The sequence below is a fragment of the Lethenteron reissneri genome, chromosome 49 (genome assembly GCF_015708825.2).
Source record: "Lethenteron reissneri isolate LAM-NWPU_2019-01 chromosome 49, ASM1570882v1, whole genome shotgun sequence".
Classification (NCBI taxonomy): domain Eukaryota; kingdom Metazoa; phylum Chordata; class Hyperoartia; order Petromyzontiformes; family Petromyzontidae; genus Lethenteron; species Lethenteron reissneri.
This window is the reverse complement of record NC_083827.1, coordinates 7,559,439-7,587,160: the sequence shown is the minus strand read 5'-3', so window position 1 is coordinate 7,587,160 and position 27,722 is coordinate 7,559,439. Positions and strand designations below refer to the sequence as shown.

Here is a 27,722-nt window from a genome sequence, read left to right as displayed (position 1 = left end):
GGACTTCCATGGTAAACTGGACTCCCATGGTAAACTGGACTTCGATGGTAACCTCGACTCCCATGGTAAACTGGACGTCCATGGTAAACTGGACTACCATGGTAACCCGAACTTCCATGGCGAACTGGGCTCCCATGGTAAACTGGACTTCCATGGTAAACATGGGGTGGGGGTTTTCTCTGGGCATTCCGCTTTGCCACTCAACTCACGCGAATCGTACGCGGACATCCCCCAATCGCTTGTTGCCAACGCCTTGTCTCCATGTCATCAACAAGGCGAGGGCCGGGGGGGGAGAGCAAGGCTCTCGTTCTGCGAACGAAGGAGTTCATACTCTTTGGTTCTTTCGGTAAAGTCACGTAGGTTTTGGAGTTTCTGCTGTGAATTTCAACTGCTGCTTAATTGCATGGGCGCGCGTGCGCACGCTAAGCAATCGGGTCTGCATCTGATGAACGCTCAAATGTATCTCAACTTTATTTTTGTTTAAAACCAAAATGTAATAACACCGGGGCGTTAAATTGATACATTATCCAGTCCGTCATCCCACGAGAAACGAAGCTCGATTATCTTCCCGGTGAGCGTGAACTTCCCCAGTTGTTAAGTTGGCTAACGCCTGCACCAGGCATCTTGACGAGTCTCATCAGGAGTCAGGCGCTTACCGATACCCACAAATATATATATTTACTGGTAGGAACCTCCTGGTTACACCAGCCCACAGGGGATTATTGTGTCCGTCCGTCGTGCATCCAAAAATGGGAGGGGTGGGGCTGGGTGGAGAGGGGAGGGTGGGGAGGGGCTGGGTGGGGAGGGTGGGTGGGGAGGGGCTGGGTGGGGAGTGGGAGGGGTGGGGCGGGGCTGGGTGGGGAGGGTGGGTAGAGGCTGGTTGGGGAGGGTGGGGGGTGGGAGGGGTGGGGCTGGGTGGGGGGTGGGAGGGGTGGGACTGGGTGGGGAGGGGCTGGTCACCTCGTGGTGCCCGTATAAAACTCAACGTTTAACCTACTCACGCCGGCTTGTGCCCGCCCTCACAGTCGGGCAAATTTGCGGAATACACCACGCCGCCGTTGACCCTTGCCATTGACCGAGCAACCCAAAGTTCCTACCAGCTCCCTCCGCAGGAATGTGTTAGTGAGGCTCACCGGCGTACACATTCACACCCACCATGTTTGAAGACGTATATAAAATCACAGCAACATCGAAAGCACACCAAGATTTCCACATACTTTTATTTACTCGGATATTAATGATCAACTATAAATATATTACAGCATTGTAAAGAATAGGCCTATATCATCATTATATATATTTCAATCATTCGGCATGTGCGCAAACACGCTTCTCAGCTGTCGAAAGTGGATATTGTTGATTTATTTATAAACCGTGAGTGCATTGCTTTTAAAGTGGCCCATGTTCCGTGAAAGGGACCCTCATCCTTGTGACAACACGACAACGCCACCTCGTTCGTTCATTCATTCATTCACTCGCCCGCCCGCGTGTTTAAACCAAACCGGACTTGGCACACGCGTGCAATACATCGATCGGGAGTTAGTGGCCTGAAGCATATAGCGTGAGGCTCTGGCGGGTTGCGCTGTATCACGGCTGACGCGGCATGCGGGGAGATCGCCCACGAGCGATGTCCCACGGCCCACGTGGTCAGAGTCGTCATGCCCAACGACACGCGGGGTACAAACTCCCCGAATAACACACCGGACAGCGACAGACTTTGTGGTTCGTCTCGCCAAATGAACTGGGGCAGGCTGCACACACTCAGTGGGGCCGGATAAATTTGTCGCTATTGAAATTACTTTTTTGTTGTTGTAATCACGAACGGCGAATTGTAATCAAGGTAACGAACGGAGACGACGCAAAAAATACATTCAGTGGATGCTGCTGAGTGTGCGTTTCAATCCCTCCACGTTTGCTCGCTTCGTTTGAAATCGCGTTCACAGACAATGCAAAGTAGACAGGCAACTGCTGTGGGAGGAGGGGATGGGGGCAAACTAAGCTGCGTCGTTAGGTTTTAAGCCTCCTCAATGTCAAATAAAACTAAAGTTTGAAGTCATGGGCGGCGGGGACGTCATTGTGCTCCAGTGATGTCACCGTGATGTCATCCCCACAGCCTTCAATACGTCGACGCAATGACTTAACTGCAGATCTTTGGCGACACACGTGACCTTGAATTTATAGTCTTTATTATTATAATGACATAACGAAGCTACACGATTGTGCGGCTCAGCCTCTGTGACTCAGTCCCCTCGGTGTGCAGCTACTCGAGAAGAGCTGCTTCGTGTCCGAGCTGAGTCTTTTAACATCTCATCCTGGCCACGTGACTGCCACCAATTCCATCCGCATACTCCGCGGACTCCACTGAATTAGCAAACAGCGAGTAAGTCGATGGACCCCCCCCCCACCCCCCACCGCAAATGTTTTGCTGGTTGGTACCACTCGAGATAGGAACACAAAAAAAACCTTGAGATTGTTTCACCTAGATCTTCATGCTTACAATAAAAGTGAATCAAACAATAATCTTATGCGTATCACACACAATCTACTTTTACTCGCCATATCCAGAAACCGGCATCGCCAAATATTTCCCAGTCCCTGGTGGTAATGCATTCTGCTCGGGCCCACAAACCACGGCCACCATCCCCAACGCCGACGTCACAGAGCGATGTTGATTTTGGAGGACTTGGGGGAGAGAAGAGTAGTGATTTTGGAAACCCGCGGGAGCGAGGAGGAACATTAAATATAAAATCCCAGCAGTCGTTCGCCATTCTAAAGAGAAATCCACACGTCCGAAAAGAACCCACAGCGAGACTTGAGCTGCACAATCTTTGCACCGCGGTGTGAGAACCACCGACAGAGCCCGCAATGAGAGAAGATCGGCACGGTCAATCACAAAGCCCTCACCAATGTCCCACTAATCCCAAAATCGACCGTATATCCGTTCGCTCGTTCCCACCATGTACGGCTGCGTGTCGAGCGCCCAACAACCGCGGGCCCCCCTCCCCTCCCGGCAAATCGATAGTGGGTTTACTCTCCAACACACCGGTGTGCTGTCCTTGGCAGAAATGGCATGTCCTGGTGCTAATCACAGAATTGTAACAACCAATTATGGTTTGCAAAGGTGCACGTAATTAATTGTTACCGAGCAGATCGCTTTAAAGTAAGAGTCCGTTCTCTACTGCAAGCAACCGGTTTTGCATAGGTTTGCACGCGTGCAGCGATGCAACCCAAGTTGGATGCAACCCAAGTTGCACGCAACTGCTGCAGAGGGCACTTTCGCTGCTGTCATAGTCAGGGCAAGCTATGACAGGCGAAGGGATTTTAGGATTAATCAAAGATGCGTGTGACATCTTAGCGGACACCGATGATTGAAAACGTAAGTTTGCTGGACGGGAATTCTGTGCAAGTCAGCGGTGAAACATGAATGCAAGCGTGCACAGTGGGCAGGGCGGTGCATCAGGGTCAGTGCCGGTATTAAAATAATAATTACTACACTCGAGTGGTACTCTCCCACAGGTTGTCAACGTAAGCAGTGCGTGGGGAATAATGATTATGTTAAGTTGTTCAATGAAACCAGCTGCCAAGGGTAAGGGGCAAGTGATACAAGGCTGGCTTGCCTAGATAGGGAAAGAGCATGGCTGGCATATGGTTGGATAGTTAGGGCAGGGATGGGGCTCAGGTCCGATTGGCTCGTTTGGTGTCGTAGGGGCCGGGAGTTCGGAGGTGGTCAGCTAGTTTGTTGGGTAAGGAGTAAGACTAGGGTCTGGTCAGCTAGCTTGGTACGATAGGGCTGGCGGGGGGGAGGGGGGGGTCTGGCGGGCTAGTTAGTTACGGTAGAGGTACGGCTACGGTCTGTATTTATGTTGAACTTCTGTCGCACCGTGCACATCGGAGGTGCGATTAGCATGGTTGGTTTCGTGAACAAAAACGGAATCCGAAACCCCTGCCAGCCCGCCCACCCTCAGTTCTGGCAGGATGGGTAAAGGTGCCGGCCCTCTGCAAACAAGCGCTCACTCATGCGACTGCTGACGGAAGGGCCTCCACGACGAAAAAAAGTCCCCTCTGACACGTGTATTTGACCTATTCTTCCACGCTTGCCCGATGCTTTGTAAGATGTGGGGTTACCCACACCAACTCGCCGTAGGTGACCTGCCGGTGGGATAACCGCGCCGTCCGTACCCCGAGGCGTCGGGTGGGGGTAACCGGTCCGTTATTTATCAGCTCCAGTGCCGCCCGATCAGATCGATTCGCCAGGGTGTCCTAACCAATACGTAACAGCAGCCCCAAGCCCTGTAAGGTTGGGGGGAGGTATGGACACAAACGAAAAAGGATGAAACGTTTAAAAAAGAAAACAAGCAAATCGGATTCCGTACATACTCCCAAGGGCTGAGACGACGGAGCAGCTTGTCTGTCGTAGAAAGCGTATACCAACGTAGTCATGCGTTGTTTATCTGCGTGCATCTATAACCAAAGTCGACATTTGGATATGGATGAGCAGTGAAAGGGAACATCGCCTATGAAAAAATAAACGCCATTTGCCCGTGCGGGGGGGGAAATAAAATCAACGGGAATGCGCCCCCCCCTCCCCATCTCTCCGAAGCTAAGCAAGGCTTGGGCCTGTATAGTGCTTGCATGGATGACCGCCGCGTGTAAAAAAACACAGGTGTTATAGGCTGTAGAGGGCTCCATGTGGTGGGCTGCGTGGAAAAATACGTCGCTGTGTTGCACCACGACTCTCCAGTCTCAGCTCCGCACCTTCACCACGACCTCGCGCAGCCGTGGTGGAGAAGGCCCCCACCCAGCAGAGGATCGACACAATCCCGGGACGTGTGCATGGCTTTTATTGTTTCCAAATCGGGCGCTACCAATGTCTGCTCTGGCCCAAGAGCGACTGTTGTCCCTTTGTCAACGGTTTAATCCACGGCCAGTTGGCACGCACGCACGCACGCACACGCGCGCACACGCAGTAGCCTTTAACAGACTGCAGGGCCAAGTGTTGCTAGTAAGTCGATCTCGGGGAGGCCCAAGTCCGGTTCAGTTATCGTCACTGGTGTCGGCCACGAGCGGGAATCGGACTCAAGTCGTCGGGCTCGTAGCGCAGCGACGCTAACCGCTACACTATCGTTCCCCACACAAGCGCGCGCGCACACACACACAGAGGGCATGGCGCAAAAAGGACTGTCAAGTTTTTTGTTCCAGGTATTAAAAACAAGCCATGGCTCACCAACAAACACTGTGTCTCCATCGTAGCAACCAAAAGCATTAATGCAATTCCCATGCGACGATTGTTATTGTACATAGAGGGGGCTTTAAAATAAGCCAAATGTAAATGCCACTTCTATAGTTTAACTTTCAAAGCTTTTTTTAACCACTCTTTCAATACCAAGCATCTCCACAGTTAAGCCCTCTAGAATGCAGGGATGAAGTATTTTGTTAGCGAGCACCTATTAATGCCGGGGGGGGTGGCGTCGCAGTTGGTGGCGCTGCCAGCACCACACCTCGGCCAAGTTTATCTCACCAGTTGCGATGTTTACACAGAGCACCGAGTTACCCATTTCAGGTTGCGTTGACCTCGGAGAGGCCCAGGATGAGTGCAGATATCACTCGGCAATGACAGTATCCACAGGGCCAGTCCGTAGCGCACTGCGCTAAACCGCTGCCTTCACTAACAAATTCCCGCTCGCACAATTTTCACACGTCTCACCCAAATACGGTCTCTCTGTCTCGCACTCGAGACAAAAAATAGATCCCCCCCCCACATCATGCCTCAACAGACGGTGAGGGGGGGGGGGGCGGGCAAGTGACGTTAGCAAGCAGCACCTATGCAGCCCGGCGCGGTATACGTGGGAGGGGGTGGCCACCATCACGCCCGGCCCCCCTTTATCTCCCAAGTGGCGATGTTTACACACATCACACCAGGAACTGATTTGAGGCTGAATCGACCTAGAGGAGGCCCATAACCCGTGCAGATAATCGCCACTGGTGTTGGCCGCGGGCGCGAGTCGAACTCGGGTCGCTGTATAATTCTCGCACATACTCTCTCACACTCGCTCACACGCACACAGGCACAAACACGTGCCATTCCCACTCACACACACAGACTTCGATCCCTCCCTCTCTCATCTCTGTCCCGTCACGTCCTTGGATAGGTGCTGGGGGGGGGTAGGGTGGCCAAGCGAGACGACGACCTCACACCTGCGATGACGGCACCACCGGCCGGCATCTGTGCCATCAGAGGACATCCCCTCCCCACACCGTGTCCAGTTACATGCATAAGCATAACTGAAAGTCTCCAATGTTATTTGCACGAAAAGGCAATGTAAATAACAGAGCATGCTATGAATTTGTTCTGAATGTGATCTTCACGGATGTCCCATGTTTGGGAATAGCAGAGTTCTGTTGAGTAGATGGCTCAACGGAGGCACCCCACACCCTGGACTAGCACACTCATTCAAGGACACGAGAGGGACGATGGCTCGCGTGCATCGTATCAGCACGACGCCCTGACGCGTCGCTCCGCGTATTGGCGGGAGCCGAGCAAACGCGGTATCAACGCCTCCCCCCCCCCAGTAGCCACACCGGATGAGCCCCAGTCGCATGCGCGGAAAAGTTTATGGGAGATTAAACGGCGGAATGGGTTACAAACCGCAGCCATCCCCCACCAAGGCCGCTGGCTGTCGTGAAGGCGTGAACGCAACGGAGCGGGAGGAGAGGCGTTTTGCGGACGAGAAACGACGAGGCACTCCACCCGTCCCCCCCCAGCCCCCCAAACAGAACCCAACGCTCGCTCACGTGCACGCGGGCGAGAGCGACTAAACAAAACCAAAGCCTTTGCTCCATTGCACATTCACTGATATCTCTTGGAATTAAAGAGAAAATAAACACGCACCCCCCCACCATCGCCCATCTCCCCCGCCCACTCCCCCTATCCCCCCCAAAAATAAAAATCACCGCCCCAATTAAAATAAAGGAAAGAAAAATCAATGAACAAACGCACAAATCCCTGAACCCTCCACAAAGGCTGGGTAAGAGGGCCCCCCCACCCCACTCAAGAGACAAGCCATCGTCCCTGTGACCTCCCGACCGCCGACACTTCCTCTACACAGCCACCTGTACCACACACCAGCCCCGCACACACACACGCACAACCTTCCCCCCCCCACCCTCTACCCGAGGGCTATTAACATTATACAGCTCCCTCCATGGAGAGAAAGCTCTCCTCCGAGTTCACAAAATGGGTAGGTTATTTTTTTTTTTAAACTCAAGAAATCTCCTGATCACGACAGCGCCCACGCGGACGACGCAGGCTAAATAGCGCCCAATTATCGTCGGATGTCGGAAAGCGAAGCTGGGGCTGGCGTCGAGAGAGTGGCACAGCACAGTGCAGCAAAACCACGCCGTTGTACCGCACCACGCTCGCGTCGCGCCGGCCCGCTGCGGCCGGCACTAAGAAGTTGCGTAGCGTGATCACATGACCCCCAGATTGGCGAAGGCCCCCCCCCCATCCGACAGTGGACGACCCGGCGCAAATGGGTGCCGTCGTTCAACGGTGTACGAACCCATCGAGGAGGAGGAGGAAGAGGCGGCGGCGGCGCCGGCACGCGAGGTGGCATCACAGCTTGGGGCCGTCTCGCCCGTCCGAATTAGGAATTTCGCCTGCATTAGCGACACACACGTCCGTACGCTCGCCAAGTTCGTCCATTCATTTATTCGTTCATTCCTGAGTGCCTCTGCGCCAAGCCGAGAGTCAAATAGCTTTTGGTGCAAACCGCCACAGACCCCGATTAGTTCCGCAAATCCAGTTTTTTTTTTTACGCGCACACACGCGGACAAAAATAATACATGCAAACATGGAAATCGCAAAAAACATAACTTCACCCAAAATATATTTTTTACAACAGATCCGCCAGATTCCCGTAACTTTTTCTTAGAGATGAGCGCTGTGAAGGGAAAGGCGCAGCCCTGCAATTTCCTCGCTCATGGCCTCCGCTGGCAGGGCCTCACCCACCCCCCCCATCCGTCCACGCCAGAGGGTATTTTTGGGCCGACTCCTTCACATGGACCAGACTTCTTGGAAGAGGCGGGAGGTTACCCCCCCCCCCCCCACAAAACCACGTGCAACCTGCCCATTGGCCGCACCTATTTTATACTGCTGTGTGGACGGTCAGATGGGAGGTTTAAGAAACTTGCATCATCGCGTCAACTGCCACACTGGGAGATCGAACGGAACCGACGGCCCCTGGATTGCAAGTCCGCCTGCTGACCGATACCCCACACCAGCATGCCCCCCACCCCCCTTGTAGGCAGGGTATTGGGCGGATTAAAGGATTTATGGCACTCGAATCGAGTAGCTCTGGATTGCAAGCCCAATGCGCTCACCATTACATGGCGGCAGCGTCCGGAGAGAGAGCGAGTGACACATTATTTCGGGGATCGGGGGATAATTTCACAAACGTGGCAGCGCTGTCTACAGGTTCACGAGCTCAGGTGGCGCACATGTGGGAGGACTGAAGGCTGGTTGGGTGATGGAGGTGGGGGGGGGGGACTTAAGTGGTCGTGGTGGTGTAGATATACCCGTGCTAGAGGAGCCCTCTCACAATCTTTGGGGTTAGGGTGGGGGCTTAGCCACCCCGGCTGAACTCTTAAGTGTCAAGTGCTGGGAACAATTTTTTTCGTGTACAATTAAGCGATGGGTATCGCACGCGGCGGAGGGGGGAGGGAGCCAGAGCACAACGCACGCTGGACACGGAAGGCAGATTCGCTGCGTCACTCGTTCCGTGCAGTGTTCGACATTCGATTGACGTGGAACCGTGTCGTGTCTCGTGCCCCCTCCTGTCCTGTACGTCACTGACCACTGACCCATTGATCACATCCGACCTTTTCTACAAACGACAAGAAAGTCCACCGAAACTGAACAATGCCTGCAAACTGGAAACAAACAGAACTAACGAGATACCAAGGTGAGCTGCTAGCAAACGGCAGGAAGCCACCACACCTCCCATCATCTAATTATCAATACGGCCATACGTTCAGCTATGCTGAGCTAGTGGTCGGGTCAAGGACGAGAGCATTCTATACGCGCAACTCTGTGGTTACATGACACGCACGCGAGGCATGCCGGGAGTAGTTTCTTCCTGCTCTTTGTGAGCGGCGCATCTATGCGTCGTTATTCTTGAGATTTGTCACAAATGCGAAATCGTAAATTAGGAAACAGATTGATGAAGGTCGGATGAAACAAAATAATTTGCGCCCCTCCACTGTGTACGACGATGGCCTTGATGGTGTCGCACAACAAAACAAAATCTGACGCATAATGCGTGAACAACACTGCCGCAAAATGAACAAAAAGAATGTTTTGACGAAAGTGTTGACATGTTTTTTGTCTTGTTATTGGCGCAGTAGCGCACAAGTAACTGTTGCATAAGCGGCGCGGTTACTCCGCCGTTCGGTGCAGCCACCGCGCATGGTTTGTCAACGCTAAAGGGGACGCGAGCGAGCGGCAGAGAGAGATGAAAAAACAAACGGCTCGGACGCCGGAGCAAGGCAAGTCCTCGCTTAACGCGTGGTGTTCGTTCACACGATAGCGCGTTCTCGCAATAACACGGTGCTTTCATTTTGGGAACACTTTTCTCACAACTCTCCCGCTATAACGCGGAGTGCGTACCGTTATAACGCGGAACGCACACCCTTGTTGTAACGTGGTTTCTGAGCGGTCGACGGCAAACTCCTTTCTTGAACTGCGCGGCTCAGCGGTACGGCGACACGGTACGCGGAATGATACAGCAACGCGGCAGCGTACCCCTCAGATCGTTGTCTCGACAACTCGCTGTGTGGTGCGCATAGCTGATCATATCCCGCCAAACTTTATCGTTACATTTACGTTTAAATCGTTTTCACTTATCGCGTTTTTGTCGGCGGACGCATCTACTGCCGCGTTCAGCAATGAATTACTCTCGTTACGCGGACAGGCAGCGCGCCTCCTGGGGTTGTTCTGGCTACAAAGTGGATTTCGTAATTTAGAACCAAGTCCTGTATCATACACTCAGGACAACAAGCCTCATGAGATCGACCGAGCTCACTGAGCTCTTGTTGTGACGCCGGGTTACAGCGACACAACGCTCGGCGCGTACGAAAAGTCGTCAGCTTGCAGATTGTCACCCCCAAGGGAGACTGCCGTGGGCGTTCGCGGTTGTGCTGTATCACGCGGCACCGCGAGTTGCTGTTGTTGTTGTCGCTGTACCGCGCGTTGTCGTCGATCCGATTTGAAAGACGTTAATAAACACCGCCGTGTTGCATCCAGCCGCCAGACGGGGTCACGTCGAGCAATCGTAAAAACACACGTGCGCATCGTGTGTACGACCTGCTTCTTGCGGACGTGCGTTGCGACGGGCGCAAGAGTCGAGCGTTAGCGACAAATCGTTGCGCGCCGACCGCGCGGACGTGTTGACACGAGCCGTTTGTTTTGCAGGTGGCGGTCCCTCTAACCGCGCGCGGTGCCATGTGCGGCAGATCAACACGACCCCGGCCGAAGGAAACCAACTTTCTCGGTCGCTCTCAAGAGGAGGAATAACAAGAAAACACGTTTTCTCGCCAACACTGCAGAGGGGAAACAACACAGCAGGGAACATTTTCGGTAATGACCCCCACTCCATAGCGTAGAGGTCAAAGGACCACTGGCCAAATTGGTCACCTGTATTTTTCCCTCTTATAGGGCCGCAACGTTATTGATGACCGGGTTAGGCTTTCGTTCGCCGTTGCTCGTTCTCTGTGCACCACTGCCAACGGTTTTGTCTAAGAAGAGAAGTTGGTGGCACATGCAGACCAACGAAGCCTGCGGCTGCCCTATCCGGCACCAGGAGGGGCCCATAAGGGAAGGGTTGCACAGGCAGGTGGGCAGGTGGGTATGACGGCAGGAGGGGCGCTGGGGGGCAGCAGAATTTTTATTTTACGAAGGAGCCGGGGGGGGGTTGGGGGGGGCGGCGTGTGAGTGAGCGACGGTATTAAGATCCCAACGACAAATTCCACCTTCGACGATTTCCACCCTGCGCTCGATTTCACTCGACCGCCTCCTCCGTGCCCTGCTCGACGATCATGAAGGCCGGCGCCGGAAGGTGCTGCCGCACCAGCAGCTGCTGGGAACCGTCGGCGTCGCCGCCAACGCCGGTGGCCGTCGCCGTCGGAGGGAGCTGGGCGGCGGCCGTAGGTGCCACGGCATCGTCCTCGCCGCGGCGGAGACGTGCCGACACGCGCGCCGTGCCCAGGTTGTAGACGCCGGGCCGCGTGAACGCGGCGGTGAGGCGGAGGCGGTGCGTGGAGAGGGCGCCCAAGGACAGGCGGCGCTGCGTGGGGCCGCACCAGCTGAAGCCGGATTGTACTTCCGGTCGTGCCGAGCTGTCGGGCCTGCGGCGGGGAGGGGGCGGGGTTGGGCCATTGGGCTATGACGCACGTGTGGCTGGCTGCAAATGATGATAATAAAACCAAAAAAATAAAAACGCTAAATCTCACTAAGACACCTGAATTCTGAGTGTGACAAACCCATGAACGCACCCATGAACACCGACATCCAATAATAACAAGAAAAAAAACACTGCATTCCGGATGATTTCGTCATAGGAATTTGAAACTCGTCTTCAATTTTCTGAACCGTAGTTGGGATCGCATGGCATACCCTGGGCTAGTGGTCACCACCCCAGCAGTCGTCCTCAACCTCTGACCTCTGGCAGGGGTGACCCTGCAAGGATAAGCATGCAGGTAGAGGGGGGCCTGAGGCCTGGGAGAGGGGGGGCGGGGGGGGTTGGGGGGGCGGTGGGATTGAAGGTGGACTCACGCAATGGACGAGCGACCCCTGCAGTCGACCGCCACCTCCACGCTGGCCGGGCAGCAGTTGTAGAGGAGGAGGTTGATGGGCAGCACACACAGCCTGCGGGAACAGAAGCACCGAATGATGTTGATGCACCAATAGGCGTCCGTTAACAGCACGAACATTGTACGATGCATATTTGCGTGACTGCTTTACTTGATTTGTTTTGTGTCATATTGGTGACTCGGGTCAATCTTGCAAATAAGATTCATCCTGGTCTCCCGAGTAATTTATTACCGGCTTTATCAAAACATCATCATAATTCTACTACCGATGATAAAGAAATGTTTGTCCATAGTTCCGCTTGCAACTCGGGAAACCAAAGCAGCTGAGGCCTCTGCGTGAACTTCCTGCGAAATTCGGAGACTCCCCAAGCACAAAGGACGGTTAACACGACGACGACGATGCTCGCAGCTTCATTTCACACCAACAGGTGGTGGCGGAGGTCTCTCCCCCTCCCCGACGTGGAAACCACTCGCTGGCCTAGATGCAATAATTTACCACCACGCCACACAGGTGCTGGAATCGAACTCAGGTAGCGCGGGTTTTTAGTGCAGCGTGCAAACCGCTACCGCTTGATCTCCTCCCCCCCCCCACCCCTTCCCCAACACAAAATGCAAACAAAAAGAAACAACTCTGATGATGATAATGATATGCACTGTCCTTGAAGTTGATTGGTCCACATCCGAGACAGCTTTTCTTAGAGCCTAGTCTCCATTGGTGTTGGACCAGATGACGTCATCATTATCATCATCAAAGTTGTTTATTTTTGTTTGCATTTTGACTGCCTGTGTTGTGGTTATTGCAAACATGATGCCTTGTATAAAGGTGTCAGTTTTTGTACCAATTGAAAGGGTAAAAACCTATTACTGCAACATCTATTGTTACGCTCCCACGTCCAACGCTCTCCCTCCCCTCTCCCCTTCATCATCAACTTCATCGAAAACCCCGGCGGCAAATCGACCAGCGAAGGTCAAGCAACCTCCATGATGCCTCACGGCCTGTGGAGGAGGCCGCCGCCGCTGATCGTCCGTCCGTCCGTGTGCCCGCCCGCCCGCCCGCCCTCCGAGTTTTGAAAACCGATATCTCAGACGCAAGAAGAATCGGGTGCGGAATGACTCTCAAACACACAGGCGTTATCAACGACGGAAAATACCCAATAAAACAATAAAATTGGGGGAAAATTTTATCACGTGTGGAAAACTGAGTTTTACCAAATGCGCAAGGCGGGAGACTAAGCGCGCACACACACAGAGCTCTGAATATAATTCACCGTGACTAATGGTGCACTCTTTCGGAACATGAATCCACTTTACCGGCAGAGTGATTTTCGCTGCGGAAAATGACGGGATATTTCGGCTCGGGTGACCATTTAATTAGCTAAGGGAGTCGGGCTCTGGTTATTGTCCCAGTATAACCCGTGACGTTGACTTGTGATACGTTTCACAAATACAAAAGATCCCTCGCAACGTATAGCCTTTAACAGACTAACACGTAGGTTTTCGCGAACAATATCATCCATAAGAGTTTTTTTTTACAGACTGTTAGGACAAGTGCTGTTAGCGAGCATCTATGAGAGATCCCCGTAGAGATCCACAGAGTCACAGAGACTGCAACCCAAGATCGTGGGCAGTGGCGGCAGCGACAAGGCATGGAGGGAACGTGGAAATTATCCGGAGCACAAACAGCAGGTAATAATTTTCACAAAACCCTCGCCAGAAGCCAATGCAAAGCAGGATACACAAAAAGAGAGCTGAAAAATAAATCATGAATGGCGGCTTCAAAATGCCGTCGGGAGTCCGCCCTTGTGAGAACGAATGCAAACAGCGAGTGATAAACCGTGCGCGTGAGCGAGCGTGTACGTATGCGAGCGTGTGCGCTACACCTTGCTCCAGAAGTTTGCTCGAATCTTGTCGAGCAAAGCGTGCGATTGACCGAGCGTGTACACGAGTGCGAGCGAGCGTGCGAGGAACATCACGCACTGACGTACGATCAACCGCCTGCAACAATGAGTGACTGCGCAATGAGTGACTGCCCAACGAGTGAGCTTGCTGGCGGTTTAGCGAGTGAGCGAGTCGGCACGTGGCAGCGTGCGAGCGAGAGTTTATGCAAGCGAGTGGGTAAGCGTGCGAGAGAATGTGTGAGCGTGTGTATGAGCCAGCGAGGTAGTATGTGTGTGAGCGAGTGTGTGTGAGTGTGCATGCGAGTGAGTGCGTGAGTGAGCGAGTGGAGTGCACGTGTGAGCGTAAGTACGCACGCACGTCTGAGCGCACGTGCGAGTGAGCGAGCGAGCGCGTCAGTGCGAGGGCGAGTGAGCAGGTGGGCGAGCAGGTGGGCGAGCAGGTGGGCGAGCGTACCGGTTGGCCGTGAAGTTGTGCGTGACCCTCTGCGCGTACTGCAGGCTGCACTTCACCATGCGGCTCAGCGCAGTCCGGGTTGGGGCCTGTTGCCGGCGCTACCGCCGGCTCCTCCGGCACAAACCTCAGCGGGGGCAGCTCCGTCACCAGCTAGGAGGGGGGGCGGGGGGTTTGGGGGGGGGGGCAGACGGGGGGATACAACGTCAACCAAAACGTTATTCCTGAACCGCCAATTCCTATTCAAATGATTCATCACATTTTAATACTGAACACTGTTATCCGTGGGTGCCGTGGTGGCGAGGGGATGTTATTTCCTTCGCCTGGTACACACTCATTTAAGGCTCAGCCGACCTAGGGGAGTTCCAGGACCTTGTTCATGGTGTTGGCCACGAGCGGGAATCGAACGAGAGTCATTGGGTTGCGGTTAGCGAGTACCTAAATACAGATTCACAACAACAACGGCCATTCGCCACTAAGTGGCGGTGACGTCACCACGGCGCTTGTTCCAGGCTTCGTGTACTTTAAGCTAGTGGGTGAAGTTCACATGCAAACACGCACACGCGCACACACATGCACGCACAAACGCACGCACAAAAGAAAGACACAGATCCCCCGTATAGCCTTAACAGACCGTTGGGGCAAGTGCTGTCAGGGAGCACACACACGCAAGCACCCTTAACTGGCGACGTGCGATTCAAGTCTCAAGACGAGGGAGGAGGGGTGGGAGTGCGGTGGGGGGGGGCCCTGCGGACACGGGAAGGATGGCGTGACGGAGCTGAAAGTCGACTCAAAGCCCTCGAAGCCAAGGGGTGAGCATGACTCCCGAGGGGGATTTTGATTGGTGGGGGGGGGGGGGGGGGCGGCAATTCATTGTGGACCGCGCCAATCACGGGCCCGTCGCCCCGTACGCTCCACCACTCAAATCTCCCACATGCGTTTCACGCAAAGTGCTTGCCACATGGGAAGCACGATACCTCGCTGGTCTCGTCAAGAAGCATAAACCATCACGCGAACTCCGGTCATCCTCGCAGCAGCAGCTGCTTTTGGCTAACCATCGAACAAAGACGGCCACCGCATCGCACGCTTTCAGATGCGCTTCTGCGGCCGTCTGGAAAGCTCTTCCTTCTCATATTAGGAAGCCACCGGAGCTGTGCACTTTTAAATCATCTAGATTTAAAACTAATTTCTTTAGAACTGCTTTCGTGTTTAGTTTGTCGTCCTTCCTCCGCACCTCGGATGAGCACGGGTGGCTCCGTACGGTGCGAAAGAAGGTCAACATAGGCAACATACACACGAAACAGGAAAGTGAATTTGACATTCATGTCTACGCGCACGTTCCATGCTCGTGCAGCGCATTTAAAACGCCGCTGAGTAACTGGCACCATTAGCATTCACTTGCACACGTGCGGCACAGCGGGCGACACCAGTGAAGAGGTGCGTCCTGTGGTGGGATGACATTTCACCGCGCGCCTTACCCGCTGCTGCCTGGCAGTTTAATAAAAAGCCCCAATATGCCTCGCGCGATCCGAAATTCCACTGATTGCCGGCCCCCCCCACGTCACCCGCACCGTACACACGACCACACCACCCCGGCAACGCTATCGTCTCTGCACTCGTTCACAACGCAGTCCTGAGTCAACGACAAGATCGCACTCACCCATTTCAAGATGTGTGTATGTAGATTCTCCGTCAAACTCACTCAACTCCCCTCCACACACTCTGCTGCCTCTCCTCTCTCATCTCACTACTCCCCTCCCCACACACTCCCCTATCTCTCTCCTCTCATATCACTCTACTCCTCTCCACACACTCTCCTACCTCTCATCTCCCTCTACTCCCCTTCACACATTCTTATTACCTCTCCCTATCTTATCATTTTGCTCTACTCCCCTCCACGCACTCTCCTGCCTCTCCCTTCTAAATTCGTTCTGCTCCCCTTCCCATTCTCTCCACTCCACGAGATGGAATCAAACCGCTAACCTCTGGATCGCAAGGCCAGTTCGTTAACCGTTACACCACAGCAACATCCCTGAACAGAGCAATAAGTAGAACGCATTTATTATAATTATTATCGTGGAATTAACCCTTTCCGATTACGTACGTGTACGTCAACAGTTTTTCTTCCGATTCCGTTCCGATGACGGAATCGATTCCGAACGGAATCCAAAGTGAAAGGCATTGCGGGAGGGGCGTTTGGCAGAGTTTAGCGCTACCTATAACAGAGTGCGGTTGTGTCGCTACAGTTCTCCACGGCGAGTACAGTACTATGTCTTTACAAACAGCGGTGCTATGCCTCTCTAAACAAAGTTAATGCTGTGCCACTTGCACGTTCCGCGATTTAACTTGCAGACGTCTCAGAGAGGGTTAATAAAGCAGTTGAGGGACTGCCCCACATGGCCAAAGTCATCGGAAGCAAACTGCTGGCGTCAAGACAGTGACAGCACGCAAAGTCCCGCGAAGGCCCACACGAGTCTTCTCTCCACGGGGAATCACAGGCAGGAAATCACACGCAAGGATTCCGACGCGAGTCTTCTCCCTACGACGCACAGCGTAAACAAAAAAAATCACCGCGCCGCGCCGAATGCCTACTTGAGTTTCTGATTGACTTGTTTATGCTTGGCACCCCATATAGCCGCACAGACTTGCTAGGGCAAGTGCTGTTAGCGAGTAGCGCCGATGAAGGCCGGGCACGGCGCACGAGAGGGGTTGGGTGTGGCCAGCACCACGCTCGGCCACCTTTGCCTCACTTAGTGCTCATGTTATGATCATCTGTTTCCTTCTCATTGGAAATCCGTTTTCATTAAAAACAAAAAAACCCAAACGAGAGGCCAGGGCTTCAGAATGGCTACCGAGGGAGAGGGGCGGCCCCCCCATTCGGTCCATCTGACGGCTCGCGCCAGGGGCAGCGGAACCACGGGCGATCCGGGAGGTGGGCAGAAAAACAGGAGCCAAAAAATCGGCCGAGCCGTGGGCAACCGTGAGGGTAGGGGCGGGGTAGAGGGGGGGGAAGCAGGGGGGTGGGGTGATGGGGGGAACCTTGTTGTGTGTAATCTCCCTTCCAGTAATTTGCAATGTCAGTTGGTTCCTTTCTGCAGAGAAGCAGCGCCCGCCCGTGCCTACATTCAGCAGTGCCCCCATCCCTCCCGCCCGGCGGTGACAAGCCGACATCTCTCGCGTCGCGTAGAGAGCAGTGCCGTCCTGGTGCGATGACAATCCACCCTCTGCGTGTTCTGTCACCGCTTGTTTGTCCGCTGCCACGCGGTTGCGTAACATGCGAGGGAGGTGTGCAAGGGTGGAGTGTCGCCCACGTTTTGTCGTGACAATTAACTCCCACAGCGAGGGCTGCTTTTGTGAGAGGGCTTACGTGCAAACGCGCCAAGGATGCCTGCCATCGTGTAACGGTCACTGCACAACGGCCTCGCAAGTCAGACGTCGCCCGGTTTTAATCTCCCGCGCGGCAGTGCAAACACCGGTCCAGTGTCTTAGTCTACGAGGAAATTCCCAATCCGTACACCCTTTGTGTATGGATTGCACCGTGCTGATTGTGAAATCTCATTCCTTCAGAACTACTTTTTGTGTTGAGTTTGTTGTCCTTCCCCCGCACCTCAAATGAGCACGCTTAGCTACGTACGGTGCCAAATAAGTTCAACATACATATATATAATGGACATCTGTGAAAAAGAGCTTCATAGCTCATCGGATTTTTCCAATCTAAATAGAGATTATGATGGCGCACCAGACTTGCCATCCAGTGGTCACCCGCTTTGATGATTGACATTTCACACGAGGATACCTGTGTATACGTGTGTACACTTCTTTAGCACCGTACGTATCCAACCGTGCTAATCAGTGGCGTGGCGAGATTTGAGGAGGGAGGACAACAATGTACCTGTAAACCAATACGGTTTACCCCGTATCCTTGTACAGAATATGGCGTACAGCCGTTTCACTACGTTGCTTTGTTCTAGATTTGAAGTTTTCGTGACTGCAAGGATCCATACCCTTTGGTTCTTTCGGTAAAGTCACGTAGGTAAAAACATAATAAAAGTAAAAAAATAATAAAAATAAAATAAAAAATATATATTTTTTTAATATAAGAAATTAAAATGTTATTTTAATTTATAATTCTTTTTTACACTTTTATTATTTTTTACCTACGTGACTTTACCGAAAGAACCAAATAGTACGTTGCTTTGTTTGTGTTTCTCCCTTGTGATGGGACTTTGTAGGATGAACTGCGATTTAAAAGGGCACGGGGTGGCCAACAAGGTCTGAATTGGTCTGTAATAAGGTAGGCACTGATAAGGGGTCGACAGGTATGCAAAAGAACTCAAGCAGTGGCGGAGACAAGACGGTTAATAACGGACCACGGCGCTCGGATGTCGGCTGCACAAAAGCCGAGCGTAGCAGACGGAAGGACGCGACGAGCGAGAGTGAGCAGAGTGAGCGGCATCGACGGCATGGGCGGGCGACGACCCCTTGACCTCGACCCTTGACCACTCCGCCCCCGCCAAAACATTACGATGATACCTGCTGGAGAGGTGGTGATGTCACCTCCGTGCCGATGTCCTCCAGCCGCACGTGGTGCTGCCCCTCCACGATTGTCTGCCGCTTGTCTTCTACCACCACCGCCTTGGGGGTGCATGCACAGAGACAGATACAAAGATAACTCGCCGTAGCCTTCACTGACTTTTGGGACGAGCGATGTTGGGCGAGCACCTATGAAGGCCGGTACGGGCACATGAAGGGATTGAGTGGCTAGCACGACGCTCGCCCGGCCGCATTCAGTCACCGCAGCAGGTACTCAGTTGAGGCTGAGTCGACCTAGGGGAGGCCTAGGACAGGTTCAGGCATTCGTCACCGAAATTGGCTGCGAGTGGGAACTTGAACTCGAGTCGCCGGCTTTGTAATGCAGTGCGCTAATCATTGCACCTCTGCTCCTCACGAAGGCTCAAATAAGAGACAAAGATCCCCCATATAGGCTTTAACAGACTTTAGGGGCAAGTGCTGTTAGCAAGCACCTATGAAGGCCGGCACGGCATACGAGGGGGTGGGTGTGGCCAGCACCACGCTCCGGGCCGCCTTTCTCTCCAGAGCGGCAATGTTTTGCACACAGCAGCAGGTACTCATTTGAGGCCGAGTCGACCTATGGGAGGCCTGGGTCAGGTTCTCTGGGTCCTCCGGTTTTTCGCTGCACATTTAGAAACAACATCACGTGTTTCGAGTATTTGGCTGCTATAAATTTCCCACGAGACAAGACGCTTCTTTGAGCGATCATTTGTGGACAGGTCGCCTCTGAAAAAGAGCTGAGTGGGCACTACCTGGTAAAGTCAAAGGTAAAGTTTAGCTACTTCAGAGGGCGCGAGCCTGCGAACAGTTGGGCGAGCGAGCGGGCGAGCAAATAGGCGAGCGCACGTGAGCATCGCGATGGCAGCTCACCTTCCACAGCAGCGTGAGACTGATCTCGGCACGGCTGCTCTTCACCACAACCTCCTGCTGCTGCTGCCGGTGCAGCTCCGCCGGGGAGTCCGCGGGGGCCCAGGCCGGCGCCGCCGCCGCCGCCAACGCCGCCGCCGCCGCGCCCGGTTCGTCGCCGCCTCTCCGGCTCCGGGCAAAAAAATCCGAGCAGGGCGTCGCCCAACTCAGAATCTGAAAAGGAAGCGGAGCGGGGTCCAGACGGGGGAAATAAACCGTGTCACGTCGAGGCACAAATCGCGCCGCGAGAGCGCAACCCACAGGGCTGGACGGGAAGTCACGGGGGGTGCCGTTGGCCACACTTCAGGGGCTGGTTGGTGAACGTTTGGGTGCCACCAGGACTGTTTCAGATCGTACTCGCCACCGCTGGTGTTAGCCGTGTGGTAGGTAAAAAATGAAATTAAAATTAATAAAAATAAAATAATAAAAATCACTATACTCTTAGATTTTTCGGTAAAGTCACGTAGGTGACAAAACTAAGAGTATGAATCCTTACAGTCATGAAAGCTTCAAATCTAGAATTATTCTTCATCCTCTTATTCCTCTTCCTCCTTTTCTTATTTTTCCTATTTGTCTTCTTCTTCAACTCCTCGATGTCGGGGATGATCGTATTCCAATCCGTGTCTTATCCAAGGAAGACAGCTGAGCAAGGCCGACCGGGGACCGACAAGACTCTGCCATCGAATCTGGGGCGCCGCGTGTGTTTCCGAGCGGGATGGGTGGTGGCGGTGCACACTCACACAGTTTGATTTCATCGTTACCAGCCAGGATATATTCACTGTTGGATGAAGCCCCCTCCCCCCCCAAGGCCGCCACCATCACCCCACTTTCTCAGGATGCAAGAAATTCAGCCAAGAGGCTGCAACGCGAGCATGATTACATCTTTTGATTTAAAGCTTTCGTGACTGCAGGGATTCATATTCTTGGTTCTTTCGGTAAAGTCATGTAGAAGGGAAATAATACAAATAAAATTCTCACGGCGTTTCGATTACAACACAAGCAATCATCATCCGGTGTGAAAACCACAGCAAATTTTTCTTGAGAATTAGGTTGTTTGATTTTTATTATTTTATTTCCCTTCTACGTGACTTTACCGAAAGAACTCATCCCATCCACCAACATTCTTCTGCAAGTGGATGTGTTCTCGGGCTTGTTGCCTACCCTTGGATGCTACTCCATTGTGGAAGTAAATAATAATGACGTTACGTTTGACGTTTTTTTTTTACATAGACATTTAATTACGAGGCACTAAATTTCACCCGCAAAAATATTAAAAGTTCAACAAATTTCAAAGAAAAAAAACCCGGAATCATACCCTGCAGTAATAGCTACCGCAACGATCATGAAACCAATTACATGTTTGTGACTAGCCATCAATCTACGCAATTACACGGCCCATTTATGCTGCCAGTGTCCTGAGCCGCAATTACACAACGGTGTGGTTTTTGTAAGTGGCACGGCTGCTTGCGATTGTTTCAATACCCCCCATTCAATGTGGCAGGTGACAGGGAAATACACAATGCCTGTCCACTCACATGGCATGCAAGACTCCCGGAGTTATTTTCCCACTGACAGCTGTTGGACTTGGGCCAATCACTGTCACTCATGTCCATCCAGAAAGAATGCACACGTCCTGCACAAACTCATCCCGATCCACCAACACTCATCCCATCCACCATCACTCCTCGTAGCAACAAACATTCATGCTCTCCACGAACCAGTATTGAGTGCGTGGATCCACGACCGTGAAAGTGAGCAGACGGGCCAAGAAGACAATGAGAACCCAACTTTCCTGGAGGTTTCAATCAAACTGCTCCTTCATGTGACAAACATCAATGGGTCGTGGTTATGTCTGGAACCACTTTCACAGTAGCCAGGCAACCACTCGGAAGAATCGGCCATGGAGAAATTGGGCACGAATCCGGCTGTGTGCTGACAATGGAGGGCAACAGAGGGAGCTGTTGGAATCGAGGTAATGTCATCTTTGGTGGGTTCACCCCTCGCTCCCGCCCCCACCTCGTGCAAAGGGACACTGCGGCCACCCTGTATATGGATCAATTGCATTGGCTACGATGAAACCTAAGTTTCAAGTCCACGCAAAAGGTCGCTTTGTTTCGGCCCTCTTGCTGCGAGGCACAAGTGTTACCACTGCGCCACCCTGCCCCGCCCACACATTGACCTATCCAATTCACGTTTAAGGTCGCAACTCATTGCACACAAAGTGATTGACCCGCAAATGATCCGCGGTGCCTTGCTGATCTCGTCAAGGAGCATGAACAATCACGTGAACTCCGGTCATCCTTACAACAGCTTAAGGCTAACCATTGAACAAAGACGGTGACCGTATTCCGCGCTTTCGGATGCGCTTCTGCGGCTGTCTGGAACGCTCTTCCTTCCGATATTAGGAAGCCACTGGTGCTATGTACTTTTAAATCATCTAGATTGAAAACTCATTTCTTTAGAACTGCTTTTTGTGGCTAGAGTTCGCGTGATGGTTTAAAAAAATGATTATGATGAGGATGACGACGGCGACGATAAACACAGCGGGAAACATCGCCCTCGTCACAACGACGACCTTCGACACCCACCTGCTCGTCAGCGAAGGTCACGTCCGTGTACATCAGCTTGCCCGCATCCTCGCATGACCCTGTGGCACACGCGCAGAGACACGCCGTTCACCTCCTGAGCTAACGGCAGAGGCACGGGGTCACCCGCGACCGGAATTATCTGGAGCGCGGTTTAACCGCATTCATTCTCACCTTGTACGTATGTATGGCGAACTTCTTTCGCACCACACGTATAGCCAACCATGCTAATCGCAGGTGCAGGATGGTGTGGAGGTGCGCAAACAGGGAACAAGACCATAGACCACGGAGCAGTTTTATTGATGTTAGTTGTTGATTAACGAATTTTACCCTGGAAAATCCCTTGAGATGGGACATCTCGTTTGCAAGGGCATCCATTGACACAGAATCAGAATATGTATTCATACTGTAGGAATCCGATGAGCTATTAAGCTCTTTTTCACAGATGTTCAGCAGGGGCAGGTAAGAACGTTACAACAACACATGCATCAAACACAACGGTACGCAGACAAAACATTTTAAAGTAGTAAACTACTTGTGAACTCTGTGTGAGACCACACAGCCAGTTCTATTCTTGCGCATGAGGGCAGCAGCAATATGTTCTTAGGTTTTTTCGGTAAAGTCACGTAGGTAAAAAATTAAAATTAATAAAAGTAAAATAAAAATAAATTAAAAATAACGACGTTTCGGAGGCAACACAAGCTTCCGTCTTCAGGTGGAACCGTCACAGCACGATAGCTGTATCAAGTGAGTTTATTTTCCCTCTGGTATTTGATACAGCTATCGTGCTGTGACGGTTCCACCTGAAGACGGAAGCTTGTGTTGCCTCCGAAACGTCGTGATTTTTTTATTTTTTTTATTTTACTTTTATTAATTTTAATTTTTTTACCTACGTGACTTTACCGGAAAAAAACCTAAGAATATAGCAGCAATATGGTTCAGGAGCCAAAAGACATTGTCGAGGGCTGCTAGCCACGAAGAGAGAGCTTCAGGAGAGAGACAATTCGTGTCGTTTTGCTGTTCCTCCACCTCCATTGAAGGTAGAGAAGACCACAGTGATTTAATTGCGTTGTTTTCATTTATTTGATTAGATTTTTTACCTACGCGACTTTACGGAAAAAACCAAAGAGTATGAATCCTTGCAGTCACAAAAGCTTCAAATCTAGACTTAAGACCACAGTGGGTTTTACTTGGCAGCGAAGCCATAGAACTCAAGAGCGAAGGCACTGAAGTTGACTCTGTTTAACCGGGCGGAGGCCTCAAGGGAACAGGATGCGCCTCATGTGCACGGGTGACCCGGTCACCAAAGGGACAAAAACAAGAAAAGAAAAAATACTGGAGGGAAAATAAAATAAATACAGCCCAGAGCAGACAAACTGAGTCGCCCCCGGGAGTCATTGAAGTGATCCCCTGCACATCAACTGAAGCCACTTCCTTTGGAACGAATCTGGACAGGGACCGAGAAGCAGTTTTCTGAATACTTTCCAAGCGTCTTTGAATGGACCGAGTTGATTTTGATGTGCTCCGGCTGCCCGAAGCCAGTTTTTGTTCACATTTTCCTGAAATTTTTTTCTCATTTTTATCTGCATTGCAAAAATTACCTTCGGTTTATTGTGCTTTTAAACATTTCCTAAACTGCAATTCACCTTCTTTCCTTAAGCCTTCTTTAAAGTGTTTACGAAAATGGTTATACAATTTTGCCAATTATAATTTGTTCAAAATAGAAAAGATATATTCTGTACTGAGAATCACTTGCCGTAACCCAGGTTGCCATTTCAAAAGATACGGTGATGTTTCAAGTTTCTCAATGGATTGTTTATTTCCATCTCCTGGTTGATTAACGGTGACTGATCACGCCACCGTAGCTTGAAATCATCGCGAGTTAAGATCGGATGATCGCGAGGTAAGATCGGATGATCGCGAGTTAATATCTGATGATCGCGAGTTTATATCGGATGATCGCGAGTTAAGATCAGATTATCGTGAGTTAAGATCGGATTATCGCGAGTAAATATCTGATGATCGCAAGTTAATATCTGATGATCGCGAGCTAAGATTGGATGATCGTGAGTTAAGATCGGATGATCGTGACTTAAGATCGGATGATCACGAGTAAATATCTGATGATCGCGAGTTAATATCTGATGATCGCGAGCTAAGATCGGATGATCGCGAGCTAAGATCGGATGATCGCGAGCTAAGATCGGATGATCGCGAGCTAAGATCGGATGATCGTGAGCTAAGATCGGATGATAGCGAGTTAAGTTTGGATGATAGCGAGTTAAGTTTGGATGATAGCGAGCTAAGATCCTGGTTGGAGGTTGACTCGGCCCATCATCCCTCTCCGAGAAAGCACCACTTTTTGGGGAATTCAACAGCGGTGATGCTATGGATAGAGTCGCCCCCTCGTCACAATAATGTGGAATTTCCATCACTGGCTCTGGGGCTGTAAACGGCAGTTGAGCACCAACGCCTCAATGCTCATTCAAGCAGAAAATCGCTTTTGACTTCTGATCAAGCAACACGCAAGAAGCGGAAACAAACTGGCATTCAGTCGGTATTTACATTTAGTATATTTGAGACGCAATTTTTTTCTTGATTGAACGCGACGGCGATCGGGGCAAGGTCACAGCGGCTCACCCGGTTTGCAGCGCGTCGCTTTGAAGCACAGTTTCATCTTCTCACGCGGCCCCAGCGTAATACCTGAAACAATGACAGCAGCAGCGGCAGCAGAAGCGTCGTCATCATCACCACCACCGGCATCCTTGGAGGAGGGAGGGGGGGAGTTGACAGCCGCACGCCTGCGCGGTTTCCGCTAATGGCGTGGCGTGCGAGTAAGCCCTCCGCGCGCTACCGGTTTCGGTTGAGCAATAAGTCAACGGGCAGATGAAATAAACGGCGAGGATGTAAACAGACGTCCGTGCGTTTCTCCACCGGGCACGGGGGCATGACACAGCGGCGGTGAAATCATTCACCGAAGACACACAGGCGCGCGCACGCATGCACGCGTGTCGGCTCAATCGTTTGCTCACCCCATTTAGACAGCCAATTGTTTATGACGAGGGCATTTGGCCTCCTCTTTCACGCCGGCCAGACGTCTTAGAAGGTGTGGGAAGTAGGCGCACTCTACCCACACCTCACGCGACCTGTCTGTCGACAAACAGCGGTGTGACCCATTTATCCTGCACGGTGGATACCGGCGGTAGTGTGGGGGAGATTTACGGGGTGACTTCTCGATTGCAAGTCCGGTGCGCTAACCGGTATACACCACCGTGGCAGCATCTCACTGGCCGTGAAGAGTCTGCTTGCATTCACATAGCGTTATTGACGAATGTGCAGAGTTTATTGTGTATGCATGTACGTTGAACTTCTTTCGCACCGTACGTAGCCAACTGCTGCCGCCCAGAAGGGGTGGGGCGGAGGGGCGATCCAACACCGACGTGGACTTGAATGAGCCAAGTTTTATTGAGGTTCACGTCATGGTAACTCGGATAATGGTTAAGCGGGTCATGGTAACGTGGGTCATGGAAACGCGGATCATGGTAACATGGGTCTTGGTAACAGGGGTCATGGTAACAGGGGTCATGGTAACGTGGGGTCATGGTAACGTGGGGTCATGGTAACGCAGGTCATGGTAACACGGGTCATGGTAACACGGGTCAAGGTAACGTGGGTAATGGTAACGCGGGAAATGGTAAAACGGGTCTTGGTAACGTGGGTCGTTTAGGTAAGGGCTAGGATTGGGGTCACGGTCAGGGTTCGAAATAGGGGTAACGATTCGGATTTGGGGTCGTGATTGGGGGTCGTGATTGGCGGTTAGGATTGGGAATGAGGGTGAGGAATGGGCCCTGCGGCCAGAGCACGGGTTTACCTGTACCAGCAGGCGGAGCCAAGCACGGAGACAGGAGCCACTCGCCACTCACGCTCGACACCTGGCTCACCTGGAACTCCCGCACGCTGCTTTCCACCTGCACACAAAGGTACAAAGACAAAGATCCCCCGTGTAGCCTTAACAGACCGTTGGGGCAAGTGCTGTTAGAGAGAACCTACGAAGGCCGGCACGGCACAAGAGGGAGTGGATGGCCAGCACCACGCTCGGCGCTGCCTTTGTCTCCCTCGTGGCGATGTTTACACACAGCATCAGGTATTTATTTGAGGCCGAGTCGACCTAGGGAAGGCCCACGACCGGTTCGGATAATTGTCACTGGTGTTGGTCGTGAGCGGGAATCCAACTCGGTTCGCTGGGTACATAGAGCAGCACGCTAACCACGACACTTCCTGCTCACCCCACACACAGACACGTGAATACACACACAGACACACACGCGCCTTTATACGCGTTCACTGAGATTTAAATCGTTCCCCGTAGGAGAAGTGTCTGAGCAAATTAATCTTTTGTAGATTTCCATGAATAATCTCACCGGCAAAGAAAGCACGCATTCTCTACAAGTTGGCCGTGGGAAAACTAACCAAATACGAAAATAATGTAAATGCAAATGATTTCAGAGAAGCGTGCTTTAAGGTGCAACAACACTTCCGGGCTCCAGGTTCAGGCCTCCAGACACAGACGAAGACTTCAAATGCTTCTATTCCAGGCAAGCTAATTAGTTATTTTTCGCAAGCATCCTTGCCACAAATGATAGCTCCACAAAGCGGCTCATCACGTAGACATGTAAAGCAGCCAAATACCCTAAACGCACGTTGATTCACAATGTGGAGGGAAAAACCGGAGGACTTGAAGAAAAATCCACATGACCACGGGGGAGAGAGGCATGCAAACTTCAAATATACAGCAGGTGTTAGGGTCGGGATCGAACCCACGACCTCCTGTATACCAGGCAAGGTAGTTAACATCTCGCCACCATGGCGCCCTGTGACAAGAAGTGAAAGTGAAAGTGAAAAGAAGAGCCACTTTTTCAAATTCGGTAACAAAAAAATCTCTAAGTATTTCAAGAGCCTCAATGAAGGTGCACACACAATGGTCCTTCATAAATAATGTTATGAAGCAGTCATGACTTAAAGAGCCGCATGCGGCTCCAGAAACGCCGGTTGCTGACCCCTGTCCAATGCACACATGCCTGTCAACCCATACGGTTTACACCCTGTATCCTTGTACAGGGAAATTGAGTTTTGAAGTCAATACGGCGCACAGCCATTTCAATACACATTTTTTTTGTCTGTTTGTTTGTGTTTCTCCCTTGTGATGTGACTTTGTATGATGAACGCTCGGGGTGACCACTAAGGTCTGAATTGGTCTGTAATAAGGTAGGGCACTGATAAGGGGTTGACAGGTATGTGTGCACATGTATGGCTCTTTTGATGAAGGGGGTTAAAAAAGGGCCCTTCCCCCATGCCGTGTGGGTCACGGGGGTTTCACTGTGCCGGTGAAATATGGTCAGGTAACCCTCGCGAGCAGTTCACACCCTCATTTGCCACCGATGTTAG

The 27,722-nt window shown here is 52.0% G+C and overlaps 1 protein-coding gene across 1 annotated transcript in view; it reads right to left on the bottom strand.

The window, feature by feature from the left end:
• Positions 1-1,202: 1,202 nt before the first annotated feature.
• The window catches only part of TRAPPC8 (trafficking protein particle complex subunit 8), a 68,217-nt gene continuing 41,697 nt past the window's right edge, over positions 1,203-27,722 (bottom strand). The window contains 10 exon segments of the mRNA XM_061572098.1: positions 1,203-4,290; positions 11,026-11,400; positions 11,828-11,920; positions 14,218-14,288; positions 14,290-14,367; positions 18,748-18,849; positions 19,657-19,866; positions 22,281-22,339; positions 24,918-24,980; positions 26,149-26,245. Coding sequence (XP_061428082.1) covers positions 11,055-11,400; positions 11,828-11,920; positions 14,218-14,288; positions 14,290-14,367; positions 18,748-18,849; positions 19,657-19,866; positions 22,281-22,339; positions 24,918-24,980; positions 26,149-26,245 — 1,119 coding nt within the window. The 3' untranslated portion in view covers positions 1,203-4,290; positions 11,026-11,054.